Source organism: Ictalurus furcatus, chromosome 15 (genome assembly GCF_023375685.1).
Source record: "Ictalurus furcatus strain D&B chromosome 15, Billie_1.0, whole genome shotgun sequence".
In the NCBI taxonomy this organism is placed as follows: domain Eukaryota; kingdom Metazoa; phylum Chordata; class Actinopteri; order Siluriformes; family Ictaluridae; genus Ictalurus; species Ictalurus furcatus.
Window position 1 is genome coordinate 18,343,798 of NC_071269.1, and position 26,092 is coordinate 18,369,889.

The 26,092-nt window shown below is 39.1% G+C and overlaps 2 protein-coding genes across 3 annotated transcripts in view; one reads left to right on the forward strand and one right to left on the reverse strand.

Moving 5' to 3' along the window:
• The first annotated feature begins 1,046 nt into the window (after positions 1-1,046).
• Positions 1,047-10,416, forward strand: szrd1 (SUZ RNA binding domain containing 1). 2 transcript variants are annotated; one of them, XM_053643079.1, is made up of 5 exons: positions 1,115-1,205; positions 2,781-2,829; positions 5,962-6,011; positions 7,419-7,679; positions 8,850-10,416. In XM_053643079.1, the coding sequence occupies exons 3-5, from the start codon at positions 5,965-5,967 to the stop codon at positions 8,959-8,961; spliced, it is 420 nt and encodes a 139-aa protein (XP_053499054.1). In that variant the 5' UTR covers positions 1,115-1,205; positions 2,781-2,829; positions 5,962-5,964; the 3' UTR covers positions 8,962-10,416. The 2 variants fall into 2 exon arrangements, with proteins under 2 accessions (XP_053499052.1, XP_053499054.1); XM_053643077.1 differs by lacking the exon at positions 2,781-2,829 and having other exon boundaries at positions 1,047-1,205.
• A 106-nt stretch (positions 10,417-10,522) lies between these two features.
• The window catches only part of atp13a2 (ATPase cation transporting 13A2), a 28,167-nt gene continuing 12,597 nt past the window's right edge, over positions 10,523-26,092 (reverse strand). The window contains exons 10-29 of the mRNA XM_053643076.1: positions 25,914-25,980; positions 25,590-25,721; positions 22,811-22,972; positions 22,581-22,691; positions 22,427-22,473; positions 22,119-22,307; positions 19,935-20,147; positions 18,360-18,467; positions 18,078-18,234; positions 17,869-17,980; positions 17,618-17,742; positions 16,761-16,945; positions 16,503-16,595; positions 16,335-16,414; positions 14,598-14,750; positions 14,353-14,449; positions 12,428-12,651; positions 12,195-12,346; positions 11,370-11,542; positions 10,523-11,202 (exon numbers count right to left, since the gene is read on the reverse strand). Coding sequence (XP_053499051.1) covers positions 11,035-11,202; positions 11,370-11,542; positions 12,195-12,346; positions 12,428-12,651; positions 14,353-14,449; positions 14,598-14,750; positions 16,335-16,414; positions 16,503-16,595; positions 16,761-16,945; positions 17,618-17,742; positions 17,869-17,980; positions 18,078-18,234; positions 18,360-18,467; positions 19,935-20,147; positions 22,119-22,307; positions 22,427-22,473; positions 22,581-22,691; positions 22,811-22,972; positions 25,590-25,721; positions 25,914-25,980 — 2,748 coding nt within the window. The 3' untranslated portion in view covers positions 10,523-11,034. The remainder of the gene's footprint in view (positions 11,203-11,369; positions 11,543-12,194; positions 12,347-12,427; positions 12,652-14,352; positions 14,450-14,597; positions 14,751-16,334; positions 16,415-16,502; positions 16,596-16,760; positions 16,946-17,617; positions 17,743-17,868; positions 17,981-18,077; positions 18,235-18,359; positions 18,468-19,934; positions 20,148-22,118; positions 22,308-22,426; positions 22,474-22,580; positions 22,692-22,810; positions 22,973-25,589; positions 25,722-25,913; positions 25,981-26,092) is intronic.

The following is a 26,092-nucleotide window of genomic DNA, read 5'->3' on the forward strand; positions in this document are numbered from 1 at the left end:
CAAATCTGATTGGTCAGGTGTGCATAATTTCATATAACAGCACAGTTCAGACAGTAGTTGTAGACAGTAGTAGCTGTAACATGAACAATAGTTTAATATTAATACACTTCTTCCAGTTCGTAAACAGATCTGTAGTGCAGATGATCAGCGTAATCTCAGACTAACGATAAATTGGTTTTAAAAACATGTTCTTTAACAAAGTAAAACATATACTCATTGATGTGTTTTTTTTTTGTTAGGAGTCTTTTATTTAACATTGATGGAAGGAGTCATGATTGTATGCACCTTATAACAGTCACAGTGCTTTGAGAAGATTATCAACGCATAAAAGTCTTGGTGGAGTTCTGGAGTTTAGCGGCACTACGCTTGTGTGTTTTGTCGTATCACACCATGTCGTGTTAGTCCTTACATAATGTAATGTTTTCTCATTATAACGAGATGTTATTACAAGAAAAACATCTTATTTTAATGACATCACGAAAACAAAACATTGTAGCACAGTTTAGAATCATAAACAATGTTTATCCAGCTGCTGAAATTTTATGGAAAAGGTTCCATTTTTTTAAGTAAATCTTTGTGGATTCTGTTTGAAACAGCCTGAAACTATTGAGCATTTAATGTAAAATTTAAACGTTTTAATTGTTGTTTTTATTGATTTTGCTACCAGCTTATGAGTAAGCATATGTACACTAACTATAGATATATGTGATATAATTGTGTAGTCATTAGCTATTATGTAATGTGAATATGACAAAAAAAAATCTTGAATCTTGAGATATATTTATGTGCATATTTCATAGTGTATATGTTTTCATATCCAAGTTACTGTTACCTACTTGAGTTTGTAAATTGAAATTGTTCAATAATAATAATAATAATAATAATAATGATAATAATAATAATAATTGTACGGTATAAGCAACTGTTCAAACGCTGCCAATATGGCGGAACAATCCCATAATGCAGCGCAACGTGACGTCAATTGAATGTAGTATTCGGAGCTCCTGCCGGCAGGTGGCAATAGCGCGCAGCACTCCGATCCCCGCAAGCACTAAACGGCTACTCCGGCTGTAGAAAAAGAAAATGTGCTTTCGTAGGTAGATGAGTAAAGGGAACTCCCTGAAGCTAGTAACTAGCTAGCAAAGTGTGGGAACATGGAAGATGAGGAGATAGCTGAAAGCTGGGAAGAAGCTGCCGACAGTGGGGTGAGTATGAGGCGATTACAGGGCGGTCACGGCTGTTTGAGTGGAAGCGCCTAGTTGGGACGCGGTCAGTTAGCCATGTGATCTGTAGGGCGTGATGTCGGAAGGGAAAGAAAGTTAGCCAGCTAGGCCGCGGGGGAAATGCCTCTGTCTTGGGGGATATTGTTTACGGTTCTGAGTCTGTACTTAAGAGAAAGAGAGTTTGTTTTTAAATTATATTTAGGTGGCATAGTTTGATAGTATATCTCGAAACACAATACAGCGTTGGCTTGATGAATAGTTTTAACTGCGTGCTGTACTGTTAGCGAGTTAGCTCGTAGTTGTGTGTGTAATTTGAATAAGAAAACTCAACTTCTTCACGTGCTAGAATGAAATAATTCACTGTAATGTAGCTGGGGAGTCGTTAAATTGTGTTATTTGTTTTATTTAACGAATCTTGTACGCTATTTTGACCTGAACTACCTCCGCTCAGTTAGTTAGCTGCCCCAAAAAAGGGCAAGTGCGAGTGTGGTTATGACTGACTGCTGCTAGCAGCTTAGCCACTTCTTCATGAGCGGGTCTGTATTTTAAATGCACCGGAACGGAGGCAGTAATTTGTTTTAGGCTCTTTTCAGGCTTTCCTCTTTAGGGAGATATAAACGTATTATCACTTCAAATAGTAGCCACATTAGGTACATGTTAACGCTTTATTGAGTTTTAGATAGGGAAAAGGAACAATTTAATATGAGAAACAGTGCTGGAATAATTCTGAACCGTTTATTTCACTTAACAAGTCCGTTAGGCCTATAGTTACGATGACTGACAATTTTAATAGTAGTTTAAAGAAAACTACTGTATTGTCAGGCTGTTTTAGACATTCGTTAATCAGTGATGAGATCTATTAAGCATGCAGTTAATATTAGATTGTAGTCCCTTGTTGTATTTAATAGATGAGTTTCAAACACAAACCCAGATCTAATTTAGATATGTAGCTAGATGTGTACTTGTCCTTCAGAGAAGTAGGTTAACAACCAAAAAAGAAAAAAACTCCTTATTGACTTAAAAATACAAGTTTTCATTTAGTTTACTTCAAGGGAGTCGATGCACCTCAGTGCTGTAACTATAAAGCAAGCTACTGTCCAAGTCCCACCGCCTGCTGCACCACACACATCGGATAAGGTGCTGTAGGTACGGCTATTTTTATTAGGTGGATTAATTAGAGTGAACAAATGACAGAAGATCTTTTCAGAATCAGGAACATGTGGAAACACTGACAAAATCAAGCAAAAAAGCCCAGCATGGTCATAGTAACTTTACTTCTGGCACATGTAGCTTGTGGTTAAACGTGTTTAGAGGAAAGAAAGATGCTAGTCAGGCTCGAATAATATTCTTATTAGGCATATCAACTCAATGACATGGCCAGAAAACAGTTCGGATTATCCGATTAACAATCCGATTACAAATTGATGGTGGAAATGTAAAAAATTGGTCCATGACAGGGCTTCATCCTGCAAAGCTAATCTGTGAACTGCTATCTAACTGTCTTCCGTCTTGTGCTTCACGGAAAACGTGGCTGTGTGGACGGATAACACGACTCAGCTGGCAGGCTTCCGACTCTTCAGAGCGGATCGCAACACAGAACTTTCAGGCAAGACGAAGAGTGGAGTAATTTGGTTTTTACACAAATAGTGGTTGGGGCAATGATGTGACGGTGATTTCAGCAGTACTGTTCTCCTGATCTCGAGTCATTTTTCATAAACTGCAAACCCTTTTACTCCCCATGTGAGTTCGCTTCATTCATACTGGTCGGTATTTACATTCCACCACAAGTCAGTGTGCAGGAGGCGCAGCGTTTGCTCACCGAATAGATACTGTGTGTGGAGCGCACATACCCAGACTCATTTGTTATTGTCCTTGGCGACTTTAATAAAGGTAATCTCACACATGAACTTCCCAAATACAGACAATCTATTACATGCCCAACCAGAGAGGAGAACATTCTGGATCACTGTTGCACTACAGTAAGCAATGCCTATCACGCTGTCTCACGAGCTGGTCCATCTGATTCCTGCATACAGGGAGAAATTAAAGCTCTCCAAACTTGTTGTGAGGACATCAAAGTAGTGGACCAGGGAGGCTGTGGAGGATCTTCAGGCATGCTTGGACTATACTGACTGGGATGTATTCAGGACTGTTATTAACAGGCCGGATGAGTACACAGACTGTGACCTTGTACATACGCTACCATCATGCACCAGGGTGAGTTACAACAATGACAAATCCTGGTTCACAACCTGACTCACAGTTAAGGCTGGAGAAGGAAGCTGCGTTTAAGAGTGGGGACATAATAAGGTTTAAAGAGTCAAAGTGCAAGTTTAGGAAGGTGGTGAAAGAAGCCAAACAGCTGTACTCTGAGAAACTACAACTGCAGTTCTCAGCCAATGACTGTGCTTCTCTCTGGAAAGGGCTCACACCGAACACAAATTGACTGCAAACCTAAAGCCCCTCACTCTGCTAACGACTTGCGTCTGGCCAACAGCCTGAACGAGTTTTACCTGTCACCTTGAAAGACAATGGGACCGTCCATCCACCATCACCCAACACCTAAGGAGAGATACTTTAAGAGTCTTCAAAAGACCTCTCGCAAAGCAGCTGGACCAGACTCTGTCCCTCCATCCAGAGCCAACAGGTCTGTAGTTGACGCAGTTATCATGGCCCCCACTTCATCCTCCAGCACCGGTACTCCTCAGGAACCTATGCCAGGAGCCTGTTTGTGGATTTCAGCTCTGCTTTCAACACGATCATCCTGGCTCTGCTACAGGACAAGCTCTCACAGCTGAGTGTGCCTGATTCCACCTGCAGGCGGATCATAGACTTTCTGTCTGACAGGAGGCACCACATGAGACTGGGAAAACCTGTCTCTGACTCCCAGACCATCAGTACTGGTTCCCCCCAAGGCTGTGTTCTTTCTCCACTACTCTTCTCCCTCTATACCTACAACCTCCAGTCACCAGTACGTCAAATTGCTGAAGTTTGCGGACGACTCCACCCTCATTGGGCACGTCTCTGAGGGGGATGAGTCTGTCTACAGGTGGGAGATTGGCCATCTGGTGACCTGGTGCAGTCAGAACAACCTGGAGCTCAACGCTGTGAAAACAGTGAAGATGGTGGAAGACTTCAGGAAGAACCCAGTCCCACCTGCCCCCATCATCCTGTGTGACTCCCCAGTTGATATTGTGGACTCCTTCTGTTTCTTGGGAACCATCATCACCCAGGACCTCAAGTGGGAAATGAACATGATCTCTCTGATTTTAAAAATCTCTGCTGGGAACGTAATTGGCTGCAATCTGCCTCCCCTTCCTGTACACTTCCAGGACCCTGAAACAGGCAGTTAAGATTGTGGCTGACCCATCTTACCCTGGACACAAACTTTTCGAGGCACTCTCCTCCGGCAGGAGGCTGAGGTCCATCAATACCAAAACCTCCCGCCCAAAAACAGTTTCTTTCCATCCACAACTGGCCTCATTAACAATACTCAGGACCCACCATGGTTTCTTATCTGCCTCCGTTGACATTACGCATTACATTAACGAACAACCCCACATTCTTGTTTCATATGTCTTACATTAACACACACAACTTGGACTGCTATACTTCACCTTTTTATTTCAACTGTGAGCATTTGCACTGGCCCACTTTTGCACATCCTGCAATAATGTACAGTTAATGTCTATTTTTATTTTCCTAAATCTTTATATTTATATATTTATTCTCATAGTTTACATAGCTTTAGATTTATGCTTCCCATTTTCATAACTTTTTTCTTGTTTATCCTATTATTTTATTTCTTGTATTTTACTGTTATTGTTACACACCAGTACATCGCGACAAATTCCTTGTACATGTAAACCCACGGTACTTGGTAATAAAGGTGATTTTGATTCATATTCAAGAAAGTTGAACCAGCTTGATGGATAATATTGGTTTTCATTAGTGAAGTCCATGCCTCAAAGAATTCAGGCTGTCATAAAAGCCTGAGGAGGAGCAAGGAAGTACTAATTGGGATTTTATTTTATTTTTTATATATTTTTTTTATGATTCCTCTGCTTGATCTGGGAAAAAAATATGCCATTAATTAAACAAATTTCATTTGAGGTATGTTTCACGCAGCCACAATGTTCAGCTATTAAACACAATTTTTTTTGTCAACTGTGATTTTATTTGCTACGAAGTAAGAAAAAAAAGCCGGGTGAACATCCTCTACGTGTGGTGACTACATTTTTAACAGGGGGTGTAGCTGAAATTTAGGCCAACGATTTTTTGTTTTGTCTTAACTACAGTACCTCGTCATACATTGTTACATCAACATACATTGCCGTTAACTACCACTTTGTCAATGATGTTTAGAGACAATCAAAGCATAGAACTGGGCAGCAGTTTAGTTTATATACAGTGTTTATAAAATTGAAAGTGAATGAAGAGTAGTTTGTGAAAGAAATTAGTGACTGTTGTTCTATTCTAATATTTTACATATTTAAATCACTGTGTGTGAACTGGCCTTGCTTGTTGTGCAGCTAAATCTCTGAACTGAAATTCATCCCTGCTGTTAATTTAGCTGCTGTACTAAGCATGTATAAATAACTTGGTGAAACTGCGATACTTGACACTGTGGCACAGAGGCTCCTTGTGCAAGCAAATACTACCCTTAATGTTTTGAAAGTGTACTCTCTTGCCTGTACTTAGGGAGAGCATTTATGCAACTTCAAAATTATAATTTCAGGAAATGGAGAGACGGTTGGAGGAGAAACTACACATCAGTCAAAAAGAGAGGTACGTCACATTTTAAGATGTTAAGTACAGCACCAATTCCACAAAAGTTGGGACATTGTGAAAAATGTTCATAAAACAAAGTGCAATGATTTGCAAATCTCATAAACCTGTTATTCACAATAGAACATAGACATATCAAATGTTTCAACTAGAAAAAATGTACCATTTTAAGGAAAAAATAAGGTAATTTTGAATTTGAACTAATTAAGTTAATTGGCAACAGGTCAGTAACATGGTTGGGTATAAAGAGTATCTTCGAGAGGCAGAGTCTCTCAAAAGTAAAGATGGGATGAAATCTGGATGTTGCTTTAAAACTTGTGTATATACCTTTCAGCATTGATGGTGCCTTTCCAGATGTGCAAGCCGCCTATTCCATAGGCACTAATGCACCCCCATACCATCAGAGATGCAGGCTTTTGAACTGAGAGCTGATTAAAAAAAAAAACAGATGGTCAGTCTCCTCTTTAGTCCTCTTTAGTTTAGAGGACGCGACGTTCATGATTTCCAAAAATAACTTAAAATTTCGATTCATCTGACCACAGAATAGTTTTCCACATTGTCTCGGTCCATTTTAAATGAGCTTTGGCCCAGAGAAGGCTGCAGTGTTTCTGGATCATGTTCACATATCGCTACTTCTTTGCATGATAGAGCTTTAACCAGCATTTGTGGATGGCATGGCGAACTGTGTTCAGACAATGAGTTCTGGAGGTGTTTCTGAGCCCATGCAGTGATTTCCATTATAGAATCATACCTGTTTTTAATGCAGTGCTGCCTGAGAGCCCGAAGTTCACAGGTTTGCAATATTTATTTTCGCCCTTTGTCCCTTGTGCACAGAGATTTCTCCAGATTCTCAGAATCTTTTGATATTATGTACTGTAGATGATGAGGTATTCATAGTCTTTGCAATTTTACATTGAGGAACATTATTCTGAAATTGTTCCACAAATTGTAGACGCAGTTTTTCGCAGATTGGTGAACCTCTGCCCATCTTTATTTCTGAAAGACTCTGCCTCTCTATGATACTCTTTTTATACCCAATCATGTTACTGACCTGTTGCCAATTAACCTCCAGCTGTTCCTTTTTAGTAACACTTACTTTTCCAGCCTTTTGTTGCCCAGTCCCAAATTTTGAGACGTGTTGTGGCCATCAAATTCAAAATTACCTTACCATTTTCTTAAAATGGTACATTTCCTCAGTTTAAACATTTGCAAATCTCAAACCCGTATGTTATTCACAATAGAACATAGAAAACTCAGCAAATCATTGTTTTTTATATATATATATATATATATATATATATATATATATATATATATATATATATATATATATATATATATATACACATTTTACATAGCCTCCCAGTTTTTTGGGAATTGGGGTTGTAACTCTTGCTTTCCCTTCAGACTATCAAGTGGGAGTTCAGGTCGCTCACCAATAAAGACTATCATGCTCCAAGACGACTCCCTTCCAGCTGCACCACCTCCACAAATCCGCATTTTAAAACGACCCACCAGCAACGGATCCTTGGGGCCATCTGTAACACAGAACCGACCCTCACCACAAGTGAAGTCTTTAGCTCAGAGAGAGGCGGAATATGCTGAAGCCAGGAAACGAATCCTTGGCAGTGCCGATGACACACCTCAGGAGAGACCTGCGTCAGAGAGGTAATTCAGATTTTGGAACTTTTTTCTATGAATAATGTACTTTGCCCATATTCTTCTCTACTATTTCATACATCATACAACCAGATGTGGGTAAACGTGTGGTGGTCTGGGCAATCTGGTGTTAATGTGGCAGGGGGGAGATCGTGTTTTGGCCAAAACAGTGTTTATCTGCTTATAACACAATTTGACGACTCATTTATGGTTTCTTAAATATAATTCAATGTGGAAATATTTTTGTTTACTTTTTAATCTTGCTTAGGCTGTCTTCTTGAAAAGAACATGTTGGGTAACAAGCCAGTTTAACAAATGCAGGAGTGAAAACAGTCTGTCTGTCTAAAGATGTCTAAAACCTTCCTGACAGTGAATTTCAGGCTTTGATCAAGTTGTCGGATAGCTATGCGTCATAGAAAAATATAAGTCTAATCAACAAGCTTTGTATTTAGATACTCACTGTTAAAATATCCGTGATGCTCCTGCACCAAAGTAGGAATGGAATCTTTAAATGCAAATTTCGAGTTAACGTTTAAAATGCTGTAACTTGTGGTTGAGATGCATAAAGTTCAGAACAGGAAAGCCTGTAGTTTTCCGACGCGTATATCAATAGAAAATGTGAAGAGTTTTCCCAGGCCACGGAATCGAGAGCTCTGGTGAAAGGATCTTATGCTGTGTTCAACTTAACTCTGAAGTGGGAACTTGGAATGATGTATTTTTTGACCTTCATACGTTTAAGCTGTGAAGTGTGGGGAATAACATGAACGCCTCCATGTTCGTCTTTTGTTAGCAAAAATATAGCAGTGAAGTGTGATGTATATTTTCCTATTCAAAACGGCGATCTGTATAGTCCGTGTAATAGATTTAACAATCGAATGTGTCTGTATGTTGATTGATCTAAAGCAAATACCTGTGTGTGTGTGTATATACAGAGAAAATTAAATAAGAAGTAGACTACTTTGATTACTGTTGATGCTGTTTGCTGTTGTGTTGATTTCATATCACCTGCTGGTCGTTTTATTTGTTTTTCCTTGTCGGAGGACAGAAATTCAGAGTTACAAGCCGACCGTGGCATTAGTAGTGTGTGAGCTGATTTGCATTTAATTTGCTAAATCGAATACATTACAAGCTAATACACGTCATGGTGTGTAGTGTGCTTAAACACATCTCTATCTTTAGGTCACCACGTGCAGGAAACCATACACCTTCAGAGGACACGAGATCAAACAACCACGTAGTTCGGCAGCCAGCAGGTCCAGATGGTACACAAGGCTTTCGCCAGCGCAGATAGGAACAATAAAGGCCTGGGAGAACAGGAGAGCTCTTGGTCCATCTCCTAACAAAAGGTTCAAATTCGGATCATTTAAAAAAAACAACAACATATTTAGGATGTGGGATTTTTATGAAATGAGAAGACCTCATCCTCACCCGTCAGGGCTCCTGAGCCAGTGTGGAATGTAAAAGGGGAGGAGATATAACATGGAAGAGCAAATTTACACTGTGATGAGGACGACTTCCAGACACTGCTCACTGTGATCCCCCTCCTCTCCCAAAAAGAAACACTTAATCAGTTTCCCTCAATACCTTAACTTACTGTGACTGGTGACCCGTCTGCCAACGGACAGCTTTTGACCTTGAAGTGGTCTGGCGATAAGTCATGACCCCGTCTTTGAGGAAGACGTTTGGAGCAGAGTGCGATGCCACATTATGGTGAGGCTGTGCTGGAAGTGTTGTAAGATGTAGCACAGGTCACCAGCTCTCAGCAATAATATTAAGGCTATTTCTCTGATCATTTTTCATTTTGTTTTTTTTTCCAGACTGCTCTTCCCAAGCTTTTGTATTAGTTATTTTTGGTTTATTTTGTTTTAACATAGTCAGCTAAATGCCATACATTTTTAATGGGGAAGGGAATGGTGAGGGTTCAGTGGAAACAAGTCTCTTAAGTTTTGTTTACAATTGTTATTAATATTATTATTATTATTATTATTATTATTTTAATCCTGGGTCTTCCTATGACTGTCCTGGTTTCTATATAAAAGAAATTAAGAAGAAGAATAAAAAAAAAAAACACAAATTAGTTAAGGGGGGGGATACTTTTCTGCCTTTTTATATTATTTGGGAAGGTAAGAATATTTAAGGATATCAGTTTCAAATTGAGTAATAAATTCTTGTGGTCTTGGAGAGAATCAAAGGGGGAGGGGAAATTGCTGGTTCCTTTTGTATCTGCTGATAACTTTCATTGTATTTGCTGAAGTAGGAACTCAGGTCACTGACTGAATCAAATATCTATTGATTAGTTTTTAGTAGCGGTGCATGTGGATCATCTGCCACAAGGACACTTCAAACTGGAGTACTGGATAGCATATAAGAAATAATTTAACGGTTGTGTTTTGTTTTGTTTTTTTTTAAAGAAAATTAGACAATGTGCCCCATTAGCAGTTCGTGTTCGTGCTGTATTTCAACAAACAGTAAGCACCATACTACCACATTGCATCTCGCTGCCTTTCTCTCTTTAGTTTCTTATACTAGTCACAAACTCCATCCCTCCTTGCTGTGTTGTCATATAAATCTTTGTTGGAATAATATAGATTTGTACGGGAATGTACCCTTTAATCTTTGCAAATGTTCATCTGTTATACTGTATCAAATCAACCAGAACGATTTATGAGCTGTTCATGAACATGGACACCTACTTGTAAATACTTTACAAAATGCCCATTTAATAAAGACTTTTTAAGGTAATGAATTTCAAAGATTTAAATTTCTATATTTTAGAAATGCTACTATTCACATTTGCAAGTATAAATAAAGATTAGGATTTAAGAACTATTGTAAAAAGTCAGAGTCCTGAATATTATACACATTGCTTTATTATGATAACTGTGCCATATATAATAGGCGGTACACATTTGTATCAAGATAAATTTTCATAATGAGTATTTCCCATTAACAGGACTGAGAGCCGGTGCAGTGCAAATGACATATTCCGTCACTTTAGTCAATCCTTCACTGAATCATAAAAATCCTTCATGTAGAAATATTTGCAGCACTGAAAAATGTAGTCAGTGACTTTGGCCATCTGATTTATGTGCAAGATGCAGTGTGTACTGTATTGGCAAGCTACTGGAGAATGCCACCTTATCCTGATTGGTTGGATGTTGTGGTCCATGTCGTTTGGGTTTTCCTTGGAGCAGACATTTTATTGACGACTGCCAAAAACGTGAGGAGAATTTCATCAAATATTATGTTACAACTTCACTGACTCCAAATCTATGCAATAGGAGGTAGTAGTCGATTAGTGGCACTTTTAGTTATGGAACATAATGATTAGTTATTTTATTACAAGTGTTCCCGGAGGTTTATGCTAGCTGACTCCGATGACGGAACACTGTGACGGGTAAAGTAGCTGATCCAGCGGTGGCCATGATTGAGTTTCTGCTAGTTGTGCATCCAAACGCTTGTACTGCTTTTTCGACTCCCGTTTTCCACGAAGGGTACGGAGGCAGTTTGGAAGAAACGTGTCAATAAGAACCTAAAGATGGAAAAACATCATGACTGAGAGCAATCCACTATCATCTATACAAACCTTAGCACAAATTAACAATAAACGGTTGATGGTAAAAGCTGGTTTAGGGTTGAGTAGGTTCATTATACTATTTCTTTTTTTATTATTATTATTATTATTATTATTATTATTACCTCCAGGAAGTAGCATATGAAGAAGTTGAGAGCAGCGAGTGCCACCAGCAGCAGCTTGTAATTCATGTCAGTGATGTTATACAGCTGCAGTACATGGTGAAAAACGGTACTGGGGCCCAGAACCAACCAAAGCATTACTGCAAACAGGACCAGCAGCACAAATAGAAAAACAACTACAAGGGATAACAGAAAATAATAATGAGAAAAGTTCAAACACAGTAGCTCATACAATATGTAGAAAATACAGTTTCAGGAATTAGTTATAAGCTTTATACATTGTAAACTCTGATTACAGTGGTCTTTTACTTGTCAGACTGTATGAGGTGATCCCAATAAAATCGTGGCCAAATTCTATAACATACTGCGATAATGTGTTCTCGGTGTCAGATTAAACACTGAAGATCCTCTTAAAGATAGACCTACGGTTAAAGAAAGTTACTACGTCATGAATCAGCATGACCTAGGATTTTTTTCTGTCCATTAACATGATTTATTCACGGTTCGTCGTTACCGTATTTGTAGCTGTCCTGTGAGCTTTGTGAAATCCTATGCTGTCTTCCTACTGGTGGCTTTTAGACAAGTCTCATAGCAATATTCACATGCTGACATTTTAACTAAACATTTCTGACACAATTTGTTATTGGCTTTGGCCATTATCTTTGTTCACAATAGCATTAAATCAGCCTTTGTTGAACATGTCACATAATGAGCTCCAAGAGCACCCATCTCATCTCACTCAGACTAAAAAGTTTACAGTATAATGCTGGCTTTAGAGGACATCTCAAACGGCCCAGATGCCAAAATGTTCCTTATGTTATATATTACCATTTTTGTAAAGCGGTTTCTTGTAAGGGTATCCTTTCGTCACAACTATACACATGATGATGTACTGGAATCCTGAGAGTGCAAACACACTTGAGTCCTCCATGTTTGGCAAATTTTCTGCTCCGGACACAGTGGAATTGAGAGGAATGTACCTACAGAAAGGCAACAAAGGAGCATTAAAAAAAAGAGATAAAAACACGAACAACAACTATAAATTTATTTCTCAGACTTACCATTCCTGTGATTTGGTGATGAGCAGAGCAGCCACCTGGCCCAGGATGAGCAGCATTGTGTGGAGAAGTAAAGCAGAAAGAACAGGCAGAGCTAGAAGGCTGGCGGCGGGCCGCTGGGGGTGAAGCTTATCACTGGGGCCACCTCGACCCATCACTATAGCAAGCACGGTCACCAAGGGCAAGTCAAAGAAGAGGAACTGCAGATCGCCCAAGTTTGTTTTCACCTAAGCGAGAAAAGTAACTTTATTTAAAAAAATAATCACATAAGATACATCAAATACATCCAAAAAAAAAAAAAAGGCATGTAAAATGTCCCTTCCCACCAAGCAGACCTCATATTTCAACCCCCTCTCTGGCAAAATATATACATTCTTGATGACTAAAACAAGCCACTTTAGATACAGTTTTTACCATCAGAGAACTCAACTCATAACTGCTCTTCAGAGGGTACTATAAACCCCTCGTTCTTTCATTTCAAACTGCACACACTGTTCTTTATCACTTGGTTAAATCTGATGGTATTAATGTATAGTCATTATCGTTACACATCTGCTTCAGTCATTACTGCTGCTGCGGGTTTCAATCTGTACTACTGCAACAATTGCACATACTCCTGCTAAATTTGCGCACTCTGATTCAGTGTTAATGCACATTTCTTACACACGCTGCCTTGTCTTTTATCATCATCACTTAATTGTTTAGTCTATTGCTTATTGTTGAGTGCTGAGCTGTACCGAACTCCATTACTATTAACACCTGTGTGTGGCAACAAAAGAATGTTGAATTTTAATCATGTGGAACAACTAATGAGACTGGGGCACTGCTGTAGCCTTTATGCTCCGTTTGACCTACATTATATGGTCAAAGGTTTGTGGACACCTTTATCATCTCACTCATATGTGCTTTTTGAATGTGCCATTCCAGATTTAGTCCCGCTTTGTTATTATAACCTCCACTTTTCAAGGAAGGATTTGCACTAGATTTTTGGGGTGTGACCGTGTGGATTCGTGCTCATGCAGCCACAAGAACATTCATGTAGTCAGGCACTGTTGTTGGGCGAGGAGGCCTGGGGTGCATTCTGCATTCATTCCAGTGCATCCCAAAAGTATTCAGTGGAGTTGAGGTCAGGTCTCTGTGCAGGCCACTCGAGTTCTGCCACTCCAACCTTGGCAAATCATGTCGTTATGGACCTCACTTTGTACACTGGGGAATTGTCATGCTGGAACAGGTTTGGACTTGACCCCTTAATACCAGTGAAGGGAAATTATGCTACAGTATACAAAGCCATTCTATACAATTGAGTGCCAGCAGTTTGGGGGAAAAACACATATGTATGTAGTCAGGTGTTCACAAACCTTTGGCTACATAGTATATATTAAATGATTACTGAAACCATACCAATGATAAAATGAGCTGTATTTAACACAAAGCCTAGTTCAACTTGGCTAATAAACATTAAAACGCATAATATTACAGAGATTATGTTCAAAAGCCAGATTCAAGACCCATTTGAAATCACCTTCACTTATAGTGTTCAGTGTGATACTTGCACTACCATTTAACAATGATATTTGTGCTGGGATGTCTTCACAAAACAAAATGGTCATTTTGCCTTAAAAATAAAGTGGATTAAAAAAAAATAAATAAATTACAATCCCTCCATCTCTTATTTACACTCTGGACTCCCATCAGAATGTGCTGTGTTAATAACTGAGGTGATAATATACATAAGTAGGGAATATAAAATAAAATAATAAATTTCACAATAAAAAAAAAGAAAGAGACAGTAGTGAACAGCGCATGAGTATAATAGGCAAATGGGACTGGTGTAACATGTTAATATGGTTGCTTTAATAATGAGTTGTTAAGACAGAATATAGACAGATTAAGCTAAATGTAAGAGAATGAACACTTTAAACACTCACAGTGTAGAGGATGAGTACAGAGGAAAACTGGATCAGACTGTACAATGCCATATATTTGAAAAGACTGAAGGATGTCACCAGTGAGCATCTTCCCTCCCTGTTTAAATAAAAGACATGTTCATCATTAAAAAGGACAGATATTCCAGAACTGTAAAATGAATAATTCTGTCACATTAATTAAATACATGCTCACTATCTATATTGAACGTGAAGTTTATTCTGCAAAGAAAACTCTTCTATTTAACCTGATCAGCAAAGGCACACAGCTGATGTTGTCAGATTTGGAGGTAAAGGGAGAGGCAACAGAAGCCTCAGCCTCAGACAGAGAGACTCCGACATCAGCAGCCCTCAGAGCTCCGCAGTCATTAGCTCCGTCCCCACACATGCCCACTCTGTAACTGGAGATGGAAAGCACCAGAGAGGAGAATAAGCTAAGCAATAAACATGTTCACAGCCACAATATGGTTTGCTAACATTATAATGAGTCAATTGTTATAGTTCTGACTAAAACTGAAAGAAGAAATGCTTCTTCTGTATCGCCTGTGAGAAAAACTGAACAAAACCTAAGTTAATTCATGGTGTGGTTGCTTTAGAAACCCAAATTGACTTATCCACAATGGGGTGGTGTGATGCGACCAAATGTGAAGTAGAATTTCCTGTCATCACTTACGTAGTAACAGCTGTATATAGTTATTTATTCAACAGACTCTCTTGAAGTTAGTAAAACCCCCAAAAAACCCACAATTTCTCCCGTTACCGAAAAATCCAAACGCATAAAGTCCTACAGGCTCTCCCATGGTGAAGACGCCTTCTTTAAATGTTAAATAAACGTCTCAACACCTTCTGATCAATCAGACTTGAGAATTCAAAAGCTTTTTGGTATAATGGGCTTTAAATCTAAAAAGTATATATATAAAGTTTTATATATACACACACACACAGACACACAGTGCCCTCCACTAATTTTGGCAGCCTTGGTAAATATGAGCAAAGAAGGCTGTGAAAAATGGTCTTTATTGTTTAACCTTTTGATCTTTTGTTCAAAACATTCACAAAAATACTCTGCTCTCATAGGTATTAAACAATTGCAAAGAAAACACAGGTTTATCAAAAAAAAAAAATCTGTGTGTGTTAAATATAGGTGTGCAACGATTATTGGCACCCTTATGAATTCAAAGGAAAAAAATATATTTGAAGTATATTTCCACGGATGTTTTACATTTTGTTTAGTACACCTGGGTGACTAAGAACAGGAAAATTTTCAACCATGACTTCCTGTTTCACAGGGGTAAGACCAAGTAATATAGCTGTGATGTGTGGCAAAAGGTTGTTGAGCTTCACAAAATGGGAAGTGGCTATAAGAAAATAGCACAAGCACTGAAAATGCCCATTTCCACCATCAAGGCAATAATTAAGAAGTTCCAGTCAACTGGAAATGTTATGAATCAACCTGGAATTTGACACGTGTCTATATTGTCTCTATGCACTGTGAAGAGGATGGTTCGAGTGGCCTTCTTCGCTCAAAATTATCAAGGGTGCTAATATTATTATAAATATTTTTAAATAATAAATGTGATTAGTTTTTCATAAATTTCTTAGTTATTTTGCATTTTGTTGCCACTCTTGTTAACACACCTAAATATGTATTGTGATATGATATTGTCAGGTCACCCTCCTTAAATGTACATGAATTCAAAACTGAACTCAGAACACCCAGTTGGTAGCATTATACACGAGACATGGAAAATTAAATTTAACCGCTTCAAAACCACATAATTAACATGATACAGAATAAAAACAGCAAAACAGACCCGTGTCTACTCACGGACCCTACTTTGAGAGCCACTACTGTAAATAATACAGCTGTAAAAACTGATCTATAGGCTTAAAACCTCTACAACAGAATATTATAGAATGGTTTATATAGTTTAAAACTTGTCTATTATTTAAACAATTATTTCAACTAGCTTCTCTGCTCTTACTTCAGTTTCTGTAGAGCTTTAACCAGTTGAGTCTTCTGGTCCGGAGACATCCGTGCATACACTGTTCCTTTCATCAGAACCTGCAGCATGCACACATCAGAGTCTGTTCACATCCAATTTGGAAAGCAATCAGTATGTGATGAATACACAAGCAGTTTAGTAATGTACCTTGGGTAGTTGCTCTGGAAAATAATCGCACAGAGCTGCGAAGGACTTTCCATTTATAGCCAAATGATACTTAATACTGTTCTGGTAAAGGCCCTATGGAACAGAAAGCAAGCTTTTAGAATATACAGTACAATGCTTTTGCTACCCAATTTTAAAAATAAATGCAAGGTATATCACAAATTATATAAATAAAGCAATACATGCTAATGTTGTTCACTGCTTTAAAGCAATGAAGTAAATCAAGTCCTGTATAAGAACCTGTTCCAGCATATCCATGGTCTCTTGAGTGCTGACGACTGCAGACGCACCATCACCTTGATGAAATCGTAACAATGCCATTGAGTTGGCAGTAGGGGGCGATGCATGAACAAAAATAATCTGCTCGTGTGGGGACATCATTCCACATGCTCTTGCTACATTCAGGGCTGTAAGAATGTTATCCCCTGATGGAAAGAGAAGTGGAAGTGAAAAAAAGAGTCTGGCACTGTACTAAGAAACAAAATACACTAGTTACAAAGCGTAGCAAAGTAATCTCATGTTTAGACTACAAGAATTTGTAGATAATGAAAGGCTGGTACTGAAAGCCATATAAATCATGGCAAAAGTTGGATCTGATCATGGGTTTTCAGTGGAAGATTTGGCATAAACAGGAGTTGACAGCAGAAGAAGAAAAAGAGGAAGAAGAAGAAGAAGAAGAAGGAAGAGGGGGAAAAGAAGAAGAAGAAGAGGAGGAAGACCTTTATTTGTCACAGATACATTACAGCACAGTGAAATTCTTTACTTTGCATATCACAGCTTGTTAGGACCCTAACCTGAGTTATAACAGATAGGATGTGTCAAGGAGAATGTTTGTAAGTGGGCTACAGGGAGGTAAATTGTATTTGTTCAGAGGATACAAAAAGTAGTTGAAGGCACTTTTGAAAGACAAAAGTTGTCTTTATTATTATTATTATTATTATTATTATTATTATTATACAAATTAGAATATCCATTAAGGAATATGTAAGGGTTTCTTTTGTGAAGGAACATCTTGTTGCCATGTAATTTATAAAGATATGCAAACTTTTGCACTCATCTACAGAAATGTGCAGTGTATGATTATACTGTTTTCATACCAGTGACCATGACGGGGCGGATTAGTGCTTGTCTCAAAATGCTGATGACTCCTGCACTTTCAGGCTTCACCTGGTTCTTCATCACCAACAGCCCCAGGAACTGCAAATCTGCCTCCACATCTACCCTGCCAACAAATACATTGAACATTATGTACAGTCCAAAAATTTTTTTTAAATGATAATAGGCTTATTTCATCAATCTTCTGAAAGTAGTAAATAAACTGCCTACTTAATAACCTCACAGAACTGACCTTTCAATACTGCTCAGGTCTGTTTGGGCATCAAGCCCCTTGTAGGCAAGCGCTAGGACCCTGAAGCCCTCACTCGCAAACTCCCGGAGTGTGTTGGTAAACTGAGAAGGTACTGCCAGGCACAAAGTGAAGGGCAAATAAATCAGATGACCGTTGAAAAGACAAACCGCAAGAAAACAATTGAGAATTTCTAGATTCACAGTTCTTACTACTTTCTTTCACACAGTGGCTGGCCACCATCTCAGGCGCCCCTTTGAGGAAGCAGCAAGCTGAGCCTCCCCCCGAGCCCACTGTCACCACACTCATCCTCTGTAGAGAGGAGGAAAAAGGGAAACGGCGTACTATAGCCACAGGCTGACTAATGGACTGGAAACAAAAACAAAAGAGGAACAAATAATTAGTGGAAATACTACAGTTATATTGTGTGTGTGTGATGTGAAAGATACAGTTACTTATTTTGGTTTGCTTTCATTTCCTCAGTGTGTACTCACTATGCCCTCAAGCTGGAACTCTGAAGCAGGTGGCCTCATCACTCCAAGGATCAGGTGACTTCCGAACTCAACTCTTGTGTCCGTTGCATTAGTCGGCTCCTCCAGTTTCTACCATTTCACAACAAAGATCTTCACAGACATCTTCTCATATCTTCAACTCTACATCAGTCATTTTCTCCAACATCTTATAAATTATATGAAGAAACTGTACTATGATATAATCCATGTTCTTCAAAGTGAAACCAGAGGTAACAACTCAATAATGGCACCCTGAGTTTGTCTCTTGTACAATCTTAGACATATCAACATATTCATTGTTACTGCGCTCCCGAGTTACGCAACTGAAAAGCGCTTGCTCTAGAATTCAAATACAGATGTTGCTACAGCCATCCATGGCCGGGAGTCTAAGAAAGCAAAGTTGGACATGCTCTCTAGGTGGGAGAAATCATACTCTCACTCCTCTATCAATCAATCACGGTGACACTATCCAATAAAGAGTCTGTGAGCTCATGCATGTGGAAAGGGATGGATTGCGCATCTCTCAGAGTGTGATGCGACGCACTGTGATGCAGCATGAGCAGCAGTTCAAATAGATTTGGTCAGGTGTCTTCACACGTCTTGGAGGAAGCACACGACACATGATATACTTCACCCTCCTGGACTGGTAGCTAGACTGGTAGATAGAGGAGACTTAACTGGTGGGTGGGAATTGGAGGAGACTAAATGAAAGAAAAATCAAGGGGGGAAAAAACCCATATTATTTCTTACTAAAAAGTACATTTTAATACTGTTTAATTTCCATTACTTTAAACAGAACTTATATTTGACTCTCTCGATAGAGGAAACAAGGCTGAAAAAGTAGTTTCTCTTCCATTTTTCTTTAACCCAAGCCAACTGTTGATAAATGGTGCATAATTAACAAATAAAAATGTCATGGTTGGTCTGAGAAATTTTAGCAAGAATCATTTTGCATTAAATTAAGAAAGACTAAATTCAATTTGTCTCTTCTTGCAGGTATCAGAATTAAAGCTTCAGACTCCTGATTGCTGCAACAGAAAAAAATATTCAACCTGTCGTCATGAATCCCAACAATGTCACAACCATTCATGCCCAGGAGCCCAAGAGAGCAAATTAGTAGTAGGAGTCTGTCAGCTCATGTACTCAGAAGACAGCAGTGCTCTCCTCCTAGTGTGTGCAGTTGCATGAGCAGCAGTTTGAAAAGATGCAGATGCTTGCTTCATGCGTCTTCCTGGAAGCACATGCTAGCCGATACTTGGGTAGATGTCATGCGATAAGAAAGAGAACTAGCAAATTTTCAAACTGATAAGAAGGAAATGACAAATAACCAAATTGGGAGTAAATATCAAAGCTTGAAGTTGAATTCGCTTTGCCACATGCAGCTTTTGTGAAGTTCTAATGTGAAACTCAAACATTAAAATACATTAGTTTCAAAGAGCATCCTATTACTCAGGGTGAGACATATGCAGCAAACAAACTAGTCAAATATTGTCTGATAAATATTTGCATAATCCTAAGAGCAAACAGGCAAGTGGTATGTCTACAAAGTGTCCTCACCCAGCCTGTAGAGTCAATCATTTTGAGTTCCAGTGGGTCTCCAATGGGCTGACCTCCAAGTAAAACTACTGAGTGGCAGGAGGCCAATGCCCACAGCATGGGTCCGGGGGAGAGAAGACGGGGATCAGACACCAGCTCATCAAACCCTGCACCATTTCTATTAGCCTCCTTTACCCCCCACACATCCAGACCCTCCTCGGTCAGAGTACCGGTCTGAGGAAAAAGGAACAAGAGAACTTAAACCTTAATTAAACCAATGGCATATCAGTATTATCTATTAATTTTGGGCTGATTAATTAGTTTGAGATCTGTTGACGGTGAAGCTCAGCATATGATATAAATCATTTTCATACTCCATTCAGTGACCCTTATGCCCTGTGGATGGGGGCGGGGTTGTCTTGAAAGATACCACTCCCATGAGGATAGAAATATTTCATCAGAATACAATGACAATTAGTCAGAAGAACTTTGTATTGATTTGCAGTGACCCTTCCTCTAATGGGACAAGTGAAGCCAAACCAAGCCACTGTTTTTTTCCTTTAATTTGTCTGTAGATAGACAGATACAGTTGTATGCCAATGTTTGGGCACGCTTGGCCAAATTACATACAGTATTGAATTTTTTTTTTTTGGGGGGGGGGGGGGGGGGGGGGGGTTGGAGGGTGTCAATAAAATATATAATGTAATTAAGACTCGTTCTGCTGGTCAAGAATTGTCATTTAGAATAACAATTCCAGAACATAATAAACTCTCTGACTTTGCAAACTTTGTGCTAACAACCATGAGCTCCTCTAGGCAGATGACTGAGTATCTGAAAATGAATCCATTTGATGCCTGCAAAGCAAAGGAAGGCTATAAAAAGATATCAAAGTGCTTCCAGCTCACAATTTCCTCTGTCCAAAATGGCATTAAGAAAGGGCAGTTAAGGGGAACTGCAGAGGTCAATGCAAGATCTGGAATATCAAAAACACTTTCAGAGAGAACTGCCAGTATGTTGGCCAGATAGACAAAGCATATGACAAGAAGGACCTGCAGGAAGGTGTAGCTGACACAGAAGTGGTGCACCGTTCTACAATATCTAGATAAGCCAGAGGCATTTTGGAACCAATTACTCAGGACTGATGATATTAAAATGGAAATCACCAAAGTTATGTTTGGAGAAAAAAGAAGCAGTGATTTTGATTAAAATGTTAAAAGAACATCTTGCCAACTGTTGATCTATGCTTTAGGGTTGTGTGTCAGCCAGTAGCACAAAAATATTTCATAGCTAATTGGAAGAATGGTTTCGTTTCAACATCAGCCATCTCTGGAAGCAAATATGACACAGTCAAGAAAGTGAAGCTGAAAAGAAATTGGCTTCTACAACAGGAAAATTATCCAAAACTTAGCTCAAAAAATCCACCATTAACTACTTCAAGAAACACAAGTTGAAGCTTGAACATCATTGAAAATATTATGGTAGATATTAAACATGCTGTGCACATGCCACAATTAATTATTTTTCTATTTTTAAGTCTATTAATTATAAAGTTAAATTTTTTTTAAATAGGTAATAAACAAACAAACAGGTACCCAAACTTTTGCATACAACTGTAGATATAAAAATGTTGAGTGACGAGCTGAGATTCGGCATCTCTTGCGATAGTTAAAACAACACTGTCTGCAGCAGGAGATTTGAATGTAAACTATTTCATACATACCACAATGGCACAAAATGGAAAAACTAAGCAATGGAAAAAGATGAAGAACATGGCATTCTGTTCTTATCCACAGTGGCTGTGTGATAAACATGCATACATAATCTGACAGAATGTGCAAACATTTATGCATTCATCTTCCACACCTGCTTCGCTCCCCTAATCTTACCAAAGTTTTCTTGTCTATTTCTGCATCCAAAACATATGTGGCTATAAGGAGCCAGCTAACAGACTTTTGTTTGAAATGAACAGCACTGTACTTTTATATTTGACTTTTTTTTTTTCCTCTGGTCACCAGACAGCAAACCAGTATAGCTAATAAATGTTGATAAGGAAATGATTAATACATTCACCTAATGTCTAAGCTAATTATCTACTTTGGCATATTTGTCTAGCTGAACTTTATTTTCATGATGTATGTTTACACATTTACCATGCATCCATCAGAAACTGTGCTCACTCTCCACCTGACCCCAATCTTCTCTTACCTTGTCAAAGCAGAAGAGAGAAATCTTTCCACAGACATTGATGCGAGGCGGACTTATGCAGAACACGCCGCTTTTCTTGAGGCGCCGCTGGGCGTAGATTGTGCCTGTTGTTAGAGCAGCAGGAAGAGCTGGAGGCACCACAATGGTTACAATGTCCAGAGAACGGATCACGAGCTGTGCCCATGTTGTCTGAGGACAAAAAGTTGTTGGATGTCTATAATGATCTACTATAATATCAATACACAACCACATTATACAAAAAAAAAACGTTTTTTTTTTTTATTACCACATTATTTATTCTTACTTACATTGCTCCTCCAAAGCATCACTACACTGTAAACTGTGCCAATCAGTGCTGCAATAGAAGAACATTTATCATGTGAAGCTCCTATAACCAAATTGTATTCACTTGCATACAGTACATAATAGGTAACAATCTAAACAATTTGTTAATGACTTTACCCAGGACTCCTAAGAAAAGTAGAAACTTCATGGCATCTGCATAAAAACGGAAGTTAACTGGCTGCGGGTAGAGAATAGAGCTGATGAGATCACCTTTAGCAGTGAAAAAGCCTGAGGGGAAACAAAAAACAGATAAGGGTTTGTGGCTGGAACTTTGTCATCACAAGTAATTCCTGAAAATCAGTCATTCATATGAACTCACTGCAGTAATATCCTGTGTTCAGAATTACCTGTGCGTGTAACTACAGCTATGGTCCCCTTCCCACTGGGACAACCCCCTTTGGCTTGGATGAGCCGTGTACCACAGAACAGAGTGTGTCTGCGTTGAGACTCAGGGCTGTATTTCACTTCAGAGACAGGCAATGGGGTCTTCATCACAGGAATGCTCTCACCTGACAGTCAAAGGTAAAATTGAAGCAGAGGTGTTGAAGGGACTAAGAGAAAAAGCATCACAGGGTAAAGCAGGTATGCAAACATTTTATACACCCAGTCAGTGTTTTCAAAGTTTTAAGCTTTTTGGTATGTTACTTCCCAAAGATGTCTGGAAATTGTTTTTGTGCTCTCTCTCCTTCTCTCTACCTCTCACTTGTTCTCTTTTCCAGCTCTGCCCATCCTTAGCTTGCTCTCTCTCCCTCTAGATCTCCCTTGTGATGGTGACATCATTGCAACCTAGTAGTATTCCTCTCCTGCAAGGAGTTTGATATTCCCAGTTGGCTGATCCATACTGAAAAACAGTATGTCTGTTGTGTTGGTGAGGACTGAAGAAAGAAATGTACGGAAACGTCTGCTCATGCTGGTCTGGCTTTTAATTCACATGCACTTTACACTTTTTACACCATGCAGTTTATAAAATAAAATAAAATAAAATTTGTTAGACTTTTTTAGTCTGGACTGAATTCAGTGTGCGGTCAGCAATTTTGTTTGCTTGTTTGCTGCGTTGGTGACCAAGATCTCCCAAGGATTCATCTTTCACATCAGGGCTTAGGGAAAAGTAGCACAGTCGAGTGCTGTTTGTCCATACTTGAGAACTTTCACTGATGTTAGTTCTTTCTTTCTTTGTTGAGCTGTACAGAGGCATAATCTGTACAGTTATAATAGACAGTGTACAAGCCATAATAGAGAGTAAACTATATGTTATTATATAGCAATGTTATTATAGGTAAGGCACCTTTTTAAATACTCCCATAAGCCAGGACAATCATAGGTGTGGGTACAATTTTTCTTTTGGGCTGCTTTTCTCTTGGTCTTGTTAGGTTTAGGGAGTCAGAATTATTTTAGCACTTTCCCCACTCTGAAGCCTTTCTCCTGTGTCTGTGAACCACAAACTGTAGGCTTGTCGATGTTCTGTCAATGTTTTAGGCTATATTTGGATTTTGCATTCAGTGAAACAGGCCTGCGTTGTGACGCACTTATCAATGGTTGAGAATGTAACCTTAGCACTGATTAATTGCTAGACAAATGGACAGAAGTAAAATATATCCATGGATATTCTTTAGGAACTCTGGTCTTTACAGCCATCTCCTCTCAAGTAAAAGAAAGAGGAAATACAATTGTCAGTTTTAGTTGTAGAAGCCTTTGGTGGTTAGATAGACAGATATACTTTATTGTTCCCCTGAGGGAAATTGTTAAATGGATAGCAGCTACACCACAAACTCTATGCCATGCACTTGCTGCAACAAAAATATTTTAGCATATTCAGAGACATCTGCACTGTTGGCGTGTATGCTGTGTTGGTGGAGAGGGTGATCATGGTGAAGACGCATTCATTTACAGTGGGGTCTAAAAGTCTGAGACCACATTGAAAATCTGGGATATCGTTTTTTTTTTTTCTCCCCACATTTAAAATTGGATATAAATTGGTTTTAGAATTTTTATATATTCAAAACAAAAAAAGTAAATGTTCAATATCTTGCACACTGTGTTGCACAAGTGCAAGAGTGATTCTTGATGACGGCTTGACCTTTACAGACCATATCTCAGCAACTGCAAGGTCCTGTAGGTTCATCCTTTACAACATCAAGAAAATCTGACCCTACATCACCGAACTGGCTACACAGATACTAGTCCAGGCTCTTGTTATCTCTAAACTGGACTACTGCAACTCACTGCTTTCAGGCCTCCCAGCCAGCTCCATCAAACCCCTTGAGATAATTCAGAATGCTGCAGCGTGCCTCATCTTCAACCAGCCCAAGAGAACCCATGTCACACCCCTCTTCATCTCCCTCCACTGGCTTCCTGTAGCTGCCCGCATCAAGTTCAAGGCCTTGATGCTCACCTACAAGACCTTGTCAGGAACAGCACCCTCCTACCTCAACTCTCTCCTGAAGGCCTATGTTCCCTCTCGCAATCTGCGATCGATTAGTGATCGACGTTTAGCAGTTCCAACTCAGTGTGGCGCAAGGTCCCTTTCCAGAACCTTCACGCTAACTGTTCCTCAGTGGTGGAATGCACTTCCAATCTCAATCCGGACTGCAGAATCTCTCACCATCTTCAAAAAACAGCTAAAGACCCACCTCTTCCATGAACACCTAACCAACTCATAATATAAATAAATAAATAAATAAATAAATAAATAAAAATTGCACTTACACCTCTACTCTGTGCACTTTGCTTTTTCTGGAATTCAATTAATGGATCTAGTATGGTAGCACTACTTGTATTGCTCTCTGCTTGATATATCGCTTTGCTTGTATTTTTCTCATTTGTAAGTCGCTTTGGATAAAAGCGTCTGCTAAGTGAATAAATGTAATGTAAATGTAAGTGCACTACAATATAGAATTAGTATATAGACTATGTGTTTGTGTAAGAGAAAAAGAGAGTATAACTGAGCACATATACAGAGATATAGAGCTGTGTTTGTGTTGGATGGTTATGTTGTTCAGAAGAGGCTTCCTTCACTGATTTATTTGTTAATAAATCAGAAGCCTGTCCTAATACCCTCCCATTAGATTTTTCCTGATGCAAACTCCCCCTATAGGTCATAACATAAGAGTAATTGAGTGTACTCACCGGTCAACATGCTCTCGTTGACCATGCACTCCCCGGCCAGCAGGGCAGCATCGCATGGTAGGTGCAGACCTTCAGCTGGAATCACCACACAGTCTCCTGGCACCAGCTCCACTGAACTCACACACTCCTCCTCTAGATTGCATGGAATGCACACACATAAGGAGAAAAGTCACACACTGGCAGGTACTTAAAACAGGCAATTCCAAAAGTCAGTAATGTACGTGTTATCTGAATAAGCTGAAATGTTACTGTCTGATTTAATTATAAACATGTAAATACTCCAAATTGCCTAATGTTATGGTGAAGTAAGATCCTCAAGATCACCTCCAGTGGCTCTGCGTACAGTGACATTCACTATGAGTTGGGCCATGCTGCGCAGAGTGCTGCTTTGCTGGAAAGTCACACAAAAAAGCTTGATAAATTAATATGTCATGACAAACATGGGAGGAGAGTTTATTTATCTTAAATAAGCATGTGCGTGTGTGTATATAAGGGGTGCAAAT